A 9,770-nucleotide genomic window follows, 5' to 3' on the forward strand; every position below is an offset into this window, starting at 1 on the left:
AAAAAAGCGTTGTAATAGGCTTTTAAAAGTAAAATAAGGAGGTCTTTTACAGTGCTTTTTAAAAAAAGCGCTGTAATAGGCTTTTAAAAAATAAAATATAACAGTAAATCGCTTCAGTTTCCTCTTTATTACATAAACTTCACTACACTTCAGTGTCCTTCTCCTCTTCATTATCCTTCTCATTGCGAACCCTAATGTCCTACGAACCATATTGTTAACCATCTCCATTGCAAATCATCTCCATATTTGTTACTATCCCTACAAACATTATTACGTACTCTTCTCAATGAGAACCCTACTCTGTCCTACGAACCGTTCGTATTTCTGCGCATTCTCGCTGTTTCTTCTTAAACGAAACCGTAACCCTATGAACTCTACGTATTTCTTCGCACTCTTCAGGTATTGTATTCATTTATTCATTTATTTCTTATATATATATATATAATGTGTCTGTTAATGCTAATAATCACATTTATTTGATAGTGTTTTACAAGTTTTCCGAGCTCAAATGGGTGCTACAGTGTCGAAGCAAAAATCAAATAAATCACATGGATTCTAATAAAGGTTTGAAATGTATGGCTTTAAAATTTCATTAACAATCAATCCACAAATATTTATTGACTTATATGTTTTATTTTATAGTGCTCTCGTCAAACTAACAACATAGACTGCGGATATTGTATATTACGATTTATGAAGGAGATTGTTGTTATAATCCCAGAAAGAGATCTAATTGAAATAAAAGAATGCATATTACAACGCTTTTTTTAAAAAGCGCCGTAAAACTAATACAACAATCAGCGCATTTTTAGAAGAGATTTACAGCGCTTTTTTTATTTTAAAGAGCGCTGTTGTATCTTTTTACAGTGCTGGATACTACAACGCTTAATTTTTTGAAAAAGCGCTGTAAATGGCTTAAAAAAAGCGCTGTAAAATACCATTTTTGGCGTAGTGAATAAGTGTGTTTGGTTGAGATTAAATAAAAATAATTTTATTTTAAATAATTTAGAAATTATTTATTATAGATTTTTTAAAAAATAACTTTTTAACTTTCATTTGTTTATTATTATAAAAATAATTTTTAATTTATATATATATAATTTTATAAAAGTGATTTTTTAAATTATAAAATTATTATAAAGGACATATGAATGATTTTCATAGCTAACCTATCATCCAGCAGAATAAATAAAATATTTCAAATCTTAATTGGCTCGTACAATATAAAAGGTAGTAAATAAACACACATGAACAAAGAAAATTGGTATCAACATATGAATACCGCTATAAAGATAAAATAATTTAAATAAAAACCATATAAAATAACAATAAGTGATGTGGAGAAATTGAAAAAGAAAAGTAAATTTATTTGATGAAAATATATATCATAGTTGTATGGAAGAAACACACGAAGAAGACAAAAAAAAAAAACGCATGGAAGGAGAAAAACGTAAGAGAAATTGAGTGCGTAGAGGAGAAAACCAACAATTTTGGATTTTTGAATATAGTGATCATTTTATATCTTTATATAGTGACTAGACTTGTCATGCGTGAGATGCGATGCACAGAATTATAATTAACTAGTTTATAACCCGTGCGTCGGAAACAATAATTTTAATAAATAAATTATTATATTAGTTTATATATATATATATATATATATATATTAAATTTCATAAATTTTATTGACAATAAATAAATAAATTGACTTAAAAAAAATAATTTACAATAAAAAAATAAAAAAAATTTAATTATAACTTAACTTAAAAACTATTTTTTATACGCTCAATGTTATTGATGAAAAGTATGACTCTAACATCATGCCTTATTTCTGAATTCTACCCACAATCTTTTTTTTTTTCTAAAAAACTTATTATAAAACAATACTTTTAATTTTAAACAAATAAAAACAATAATTATTAAAAAAAAATTAAATAATTAGATTAGATGAAATAAGAATTTTTAAAATAATGGACATGGACATATATAAAATAAGTAAATTAGTAAATATAAAGATGGGTAAGTAACTTATTCAACCTATGTTATTTATGAAATACATACATTTAAGAATTCATATAAATTTTGCTTATAAGTGGCAAAATATCTTCATTTTAGTACTACTCACAAAATACTAAAGAAAAATAATTTTCTCGTTACAAACAATTTACCTTTGAATTTACATGTTAGTGTTCATTAATCTTTCATGAATCCTTTGAATTTGTGTGATATTTAATAATAAATTTAGAATATAAAATGTATAGTATAGTAGTTTTTAAATTTGATAGAATAGTGTTTGAAGTTTGAAAAACAATTACTTTCAATGAACTGTTTCTTTAATATTCTGGAAATTTAATTGAATTCATGGCTAAGAAGCTAAATAAATTTTATATTTACTTAATTATTATTTTTTAATATAACTGTGTGCCAACACCATTTATTAGACAACTTACAATATCAAAATTATTTATGAGAGAATTTAAAATCGAAGTTATTAAGACAAATCTTGTATAAAAGAATAGAAATATAAATATACAAATGTACAATTTGTTGACTATTTATGAGTGAATTTAAAATAAGGCAAATGTTATATAAGAGGATATAAATATACATGTACACATTTACAATTTTTTGACACAAAATTAAGAAACATAAACAATATAAAATATATATACATAACAAAATAGTAATCTTTTTTTATAAATAAAATAACAATGTAGATTGAAAAAAATTTACCAAGTAATTTGTGTGAACATATACTCCAGAAAGTTGCTAGACGTAACCCGAACAAATACATAGTTTCACCAGAAATCTATCTTTCACCTTTAAAAATATTCAAAATATTTGTCTATTAGATAATAAAAAATAGAAAAAGATAAAAATAATCTTTTCATATACTTCAGATAAATGAGTGATATAAGGGAGGGGGTGAGAGATATAATTCGATATTTGGCTAGATCCTCTATTTTTATTTTTATTTGCGTACTACGTACAAATGGTTTAACATGTAGAGTCTATTATGTAAGTTGTTTAGATTGAGTTGAAATACCCGTTCTACTTCTCTTTTAATGTAATTCTCATTTACCTTTAGAGACACCCATTTAAAAAAAATAAAAAATAAACTATTTAGACAAATGATTTAGAAAAATATCATAAATCACTTTTATATGGTAAATAAGAAATTATGTAGTAGTAATTACGTGTGTCATATTTGCCTATAAATGTCTTTGCTATAATCCATAAGGCTTCCTTCTAAAACTTAGTCGCCACCTTCTAATTCCTTACATCCTTCTTCTTCATCAATGGGAAAATGGTGGAACGGTGGTTTAGAGTAATTTTTTTGAAGTCACTAAATTAAATCATTTTTTTTTATTTTATCTAAATTTTATTTTATTGTAATTTTTGTTTGATTCAGACTAACTAATTAACTGTTTCATTACATATCATCAACGTTACATAATCGAAGATATGTGTATTCTATATATTTTAGTTTTGTCAGATTAATAATCATTTTACATTTTATGCAATTAATATGCTCAAATATTATGAATTTGTTTGAAAAATGTATTCTTTTCAATTTTAAAATAAGAATTGTCAACCAAGTTCTACCATACTTAAACTACTTAAAAAAATATGAAGAAATCAAATTAAATGCAAATAATATTTTAGATATTATGTAAATATAAATTAAGTTTATTAAATTTTTTATTTTTTAATATCAAATACATAACTATCCAAAAATCTATTAAATATTTTTGAATTAAATTAAAGATATATATTAATAACAATACTATTAAATAATTCAAAAGTAATTAATTTATATATATATATATATATATATATATATAATTCTTTAAATTGTAGACACTATTATATGCAAAATTAGCTACATTTGAAAATAGATAATTTAGTTCTTTAATTTGTAAACCTTTAAATTTCCCTTAATATTTGATATTAAAAAATAAACATATAAAATAATATAACAATTTGAAGTTTATAGAAATATAAATAGGAGAAACTACATAATGAAGCCCTAAAAATTAAATATTTGCTAGTGCAGAAATATTCTTTTAAGTCAATTAAATTTTGATTCCATGTCAAATTTAAAAACAACTTAAAAAATTACATATTTATTAAGTCGGTTGAATCTCAATCGATTTAAAAAACTTACTTTTTTGTACACAAAAAAAATATTTTTCTTCCATTCATATATGCATAACTAAAATTTAATATATCAACCAAAACGCCATGTTATATAGTAAACAAAATCATAATACACAATTTAAAAATAGACATTTAACTACTAAAATTGACAATATAATATAATAATACTTGATCTATCTATGACTTGACATTGATAAGAACATCAACAAAAATCAACCTACAACACCTTGAAGAAACTCCTACTCCTCAACTTGTTGTATCAGTGTTTTATAACTTCATATCTCTTTTCTTTTTGTCATCACACCTAGTTAAAACATGAACACGTTCTAAAACCACGTAGCCAACCAAAATATACAATATTACACAATTAAAGACATCAAGACTTGACCAACTCCATATTCTAAAAACCCTAAAAATTAAGTATTTGCTAGTGCATAAATATTCTTTTAAGTCAAGATATAAAACTAGACTAAAGTAGAGGAAAATATTATAGTTTTTAGGTCAACTAAGTTATTAAAGTATCACAACATCATTGTATATTCTATGTTATCAACTATAAAATATATCATAAGATAAATAAATTACCGATTAATTTGATAATAAGTAGTATATATATAATATACCTCAAAACATGGTGAAGACTCACAGTTGACCATGAGAATAACATTCTCTTCATCATTCTATTTTTAACTACCATCGACGATGGCGAGGAAGCATGGAGAGAAGGAAGATGAAGCTGAAAGTTATTGTTATAATCACATTAAACAAATTTTAAATATTTAAAAAATTGTCCCCGTTTATTTTTTAAGTCGTTTATTTAAAAAACCGAATTAATCATGTTTATATTAAAACTAAAAATGCCTTGGACTGGTTTGTTAAATGAAAGAAAGAAAAAGATAACAGAATAAGTATACAAACAATATCAATTTACCATTGCCATTATTTTAAGCTGATACCCCATAGACTTGAATACTCAAATAGATACTTAGACTATAACAACATTAAATTCATAAAATAGAAAAATTAGATAAAGATACACACTACTCCACCTAAAGCCATATCCATAAACCAAATTTGAAGGTAGATAATACAATGGTTACTTAATGTTGTTCAGTGCAATTGGAATAGCTCTTAGGGATTTGTCTAAATCCATATCCTTTGGTTCCATAGAATTTTCAAGTTTCCAATCAAAAGAATTGATTAAGGAACCCAACATCAAATGCAACATTCTAACAGCCAAAGGAGAACCAGGACATATACGTCTACCACTTCCAAATGGAGTAAGCTTAAAGTGTCGACCTTTTACATCTATTTCAGATCCAATAAATCTTTCTGGTGAAAATAAATGAGCATCTTCCCATATGTTTGATCTTCCAATTGCCCATTCATTTATCAGAACTTGTGCTCCTTTTGGAATTCTGTACCCTGCTATTTCCACATTTTCTGTTGCTTTTCGAGGAAGCAAAAGTGGAGCTGGTGGATGTAAACGCAAACTCTCTTTCACCACTGCATTTAAGTAAGGAAGTTTTGCTATGTCTGATTCCTCAACTGGATTTCCTATTCCAATTATTTCCTCTAATTCTTTTTTTGCTTTTGACATAATCTCTGGATTGTGTACTAATTCACTCATTGCCCTTTCTAATCCATTTGCTGTTGTCTCTGTTCCCGCCACAAGAAGATCCTATCACAAGTACAATAGAACATATAATATAACACACACAAAAAGGTGATAAAGAGATGAGAATACATACAAGTATTAGATGTTTAATCTGATTTTTATCCATCTTTCGACTATCTTCTTTGGAAATATCCAGCAAAATGTCTAACATGTCATTATTTGAGACATAATGTTGAGATTGTCTCAGCTTCATTCGTTGGTCAATTAAGATGTCTAAGGCATGAAACACCTTTGAAACATAATTAGAAGTGTGCCTTCTAATCCCTTGTGGATCAACAATCTTCAACACTGGAAAATGATCAGCTATGTTTGGTGTTCCAACAGCTTTCAAGAGAGTGGACACTATATCCTTATATTCATCATCCAAAGACTCAACAAAATCTTGAGACACAAAAGTGTACGACAAAAAATTAATGCATGCCTTGAAAGCTGCTCTTCCAATATCAACAGCTTCACCAGTTAAGCTGTTTCTATGCATATCATTCAGAAGATCTTTCAACTTCATACGTCTAAGTTCTTGACTTGCATCAAGAGTCTTGTTGGAGAATAAATTGTGATGACATATTTTCCTAAGATCTTGCCAAAGAGGTGAAACTGGGAGGAAAACCAAACTAAAATTGTTGTGGTCGTGAGTAGTTGTGTTATCAGGGAAAGATCTATCAGAGAAGAGTGAATCATGAGTATGAAGAATTTCTTTGGCCATATCTACTGAGGAGATGATTATGGTGGTTTCAGTCCATAACTTTATACGCATAACAGGTCCATAGAATTTAGCAAACTTTGCAAGTGTCTGATGTGGTTTGTTGTACAATTCAAGAACATGTGACATGATAGTAAAAATGGAAGGTCCTGGTGGAAGCTTCTTGTTTGATTTTCTGTTTCTTGCATGCAGTGAACCAAGAAAGTATGTGACAATGCATGCCAACAAAAGGAGTAGTATGCTTGCAGAAATCATATCTAGAATCAATGAAGCAAAATGTCCAGTGCACATAATATTGGAAAAAAACCAAATTCTACGTGGATAAATAGAGACAATCCTCACTTTAGAAGCTGTTTTGGTAAAGATAAGTTAGATTAAAGTTATTATTAATAATAAAGGTCGAGAAAATACTGATTAAAGCTTGAAATTTTATACTCAGACATAAGAGATAGAAGGATTTACTTAATTACTTCTCAAAATACGACCAAAGAGAAATGAAGACTTCAAAGGATTTCTTGCGGTATGCTTTCTTTGTTAACCCCAATTTATAGGAGAATACGATGGTTACTTAAGTTCACTTCAAAACAAATAAAAAATAGGTTAAGTACCACTTATGATCCCTTAACTTAATTTCAGTGAACGTTTTAGTCTTTTATCTTTTTTTCTCTCTTGATTTGGTCCTTTATTTTAATTTTAAGTGACATTTGATCTTTATGTTTTAAAACGTCAACAATATTATCTTTTTTTTTTTACAAAAATTCATTAAAATTTTCAAACAAAATCCATCAAATTAATTATGTTTTGTAATATAAAACAAATTTAATCAAATTCGTAACTCAAATCTTCAAATAAACTCATATTTGTCATTCTTTATTTGATGTTGTTGGAGATAAAAATATGAATTTATTTAAAGATTTAAGTTATAAATTTGATGAAATTACATTATATTGAGGATGATAATTTGTTTTATGAGTTTTTTGAATTTTTACAAAAAATAAAGATGATATTGTTGACATTTTAAAACATAAAATATCAAATTGTCACTTAAAGTTAAAATAAATGACCAAATTGAAAAAAAGAAGATAAAGGACTAAAACGTTAACTGAAATTAAATTAAGGGACCACTTAAAGAGAATAATTTAGTAAATTTAACAAATGTTTCACATAAAATCTAAAAAATTATTTATATTTAACTAATTTATGATTACATATTTGTGGTTAAGAACTTCAGCAATTATTTGTGTGGACAAGCATAAATGAACCATATAATTTTTGTGTGGACACGTACACATTTGGACAATTATTTGCTCATTTCATACGTGAAAAATGTGTGTATCTCAATTTTATATGTACCTTAGTTGTACCTCTCAATTATTAAGAAAATATTACATACGTTGTGATGAAAAAAAAAATTAAATTACACGTGTTTCACAAAAATAATTTATTGGATGTGGTTTAGGGCTAAAAGATGTTATTTTTGTATATATAATTTCTAGGGGGTGCTTATGTCTTCGTTATGTGACATGCAATTAGGTTGTGTAATTTGTAGAGGATTCTTGTTGGTTGTTTTCATGTATAATAAGATATTACCTAGTGACATTTGTACATAAATGACAACTAATTAATACTCCATATGTCTCCTAATATATAATTAATTAGATCATTTGATCATTTTTGCATATATTTTAAAAAATATATAAATTAAAAAGAGACAATAGTACTTTTATAAAATTATATTTGTTAAGTATTGATATATTATCAATGATATAAATTTATAGTAAAAGATATTATATTAAAAGTGATGTAAATTAAATACTATTAATTAGATAATATATTTGGAAAAATTGTATTAACAATTGAACAGAAATCAAGTTAAATATTTAAAAATTTGTGAGGGCTTTTTCAGCCACAAATAAAAACCAATTTCAATTTTGACATTTGTGAGGGCTTTTTCGGTCACTAATTTGTGAGGGTTTTATTCGACCACAAAATATTTATAAAGTTGGCCACAAAATGGTATTTTTCTTGTAGTGTAAGATTGAACATTTAATAAATTATCTTTAGAATTATGTTTATACTTTATATGTTTCATTCTAGTTTATATATATAACAAAATTGTACAATTATACTGAGAAGTGTCAACAATACACTCTTTAACACATAATTTTAAACATATTCTATATAATTGATTAAAATTTACATAGATCTCGTTAAATTATATTGATCCCATATAAATTTGGTGAAACCCATAGAAAATTTAACCAATCAAATAATATGTTGAAAGTCTTATTCAATTATATTTTACAAATCTTTATCTATCAATGTTTTTAGTTTTTTTAAGCATATTTACAATTTAAATAAGTTGAATTTTTTTTTAGTCTCAAATATCAAATTTTTTGACATATATCCTCCATTAAAAATAATTTTATTTGAGAAACGTCCTATACTAAAATAAATATAAACATTTTTTTTATTTATAAATAATTCAGTTCCCACGTTCTGAGTATAACGAACTCCTAATAAATTTTAAGGTGAGGGGAGTACATAAAATAAACATTTTTGTTTATAAAAATCTATTATATATATTTAAAACAGACTCTCGATGCCACATCATCATATTTTGCCACATATTTTGCCACTTCAACATATTTCATCCACATAAGCCAAAAGGCTGATGTGTACCTCATGAGAGTACCCCTCCTCTTTCAACAACTTCTCATCTTCCTTCCACAATTTCTTTAATACCTCCAAAATCTATTTGATAATATTATTTTATAATAAATTTATAAATTATAAAATTATTTTACAATTATTTATAATAAATTTATAAATTATTTTATAATTTGATAATAATTTATATTATAAATTATTATCAAATTATTTTATAAGTTATTTTATAATAAATTTATAGTATTATTAGTCATTTACCAGTTGTAATTACTTATAAAACTTATAAAATTATTTTACAATTATTTATAATAACTTTATAATTTATAAATTATTTTACAATTTGATAATAATCTATTATATATATTTAAAACAGACTCCCGATGCCACATCATCATATTTTGTCACATCATCGTATTTTGCCACTTCAACATATTTCATCCACATAAGCCAAAAGGCTCATGTGTACCTCATGAGAGTACCCCTCCTCTTTCAACAACTTCTCATCTTTCTTCCACAATTTCTTTAATACCTCCAAAATCTATTTGATAATATTATTTTATA

General features: G+C 25.5%; 1 protein-coding gene across 1 annotated transcript; it reads right to left on the reverse strand.

Annotated features, from left to right (window-relative positions):
- Window positions 1–5,070: 5,070 nt before the first annotated feature.
- LOC101497941 (geraniol 8-hydroxylase-like) lies at window positions 5,071–6,821 on the reverse strand. Its single transcript, XM_004496247.4, has 2 exons — window positions 5,913–6,821; window positions 5,071–5,842 (listed from the first exon to the last, which is right to left on the reverse strand). The coding sequence occupies exons 1-2, from the start codon at window positions 6,792–6,794 to the stop codon at window positions 5,258–5,260; spliced, it is 1,467 nt and encodes a 488-aa protein (XP_004496304.2). The 5' UTR covers window positions 6,795–6,821; the 3' UTR covers window positions 5,071–5,257.
- Between the last annotated feature and the right edge of the window lie 2,949 nt (window positions 6,822–9,770).

Source organism: Cicer arietinum, chromosome 4 (genome assembly GCF_000331145.2).
Source record: "Cicer arietinum cultivar CDC Frontier isolate Library 1 chromosome 4, Cicar.CDCFrontier_v2.0, whole genome shotgun sequence".
Classification (NCBI taxonomy): Eukaryota; Viridiplantae; Streptophyta; class Magnoliopsida; order Fabales; family Fabaceae; genus Cicer; species Cicer arietinum.

What these genes read in the sequence shown, in the direction of transcription:
- LOC101497941 (XM_004496247.4), bottom strand. Translation starts at nt 6,794, where the DNA reads ATGATTTCTGCAAGCATACTACTCCTTTTGTTGGCATGCATTGTCACA. An exon ending in AGATTAAACATCTAATACTT is followed by an intron (nt 5,843 to 5,912) that starts GTATGTATTCTC and finishes TACTTGTGATAG; the next exon opens with GATCTTCTTGTGGCGGGAAC.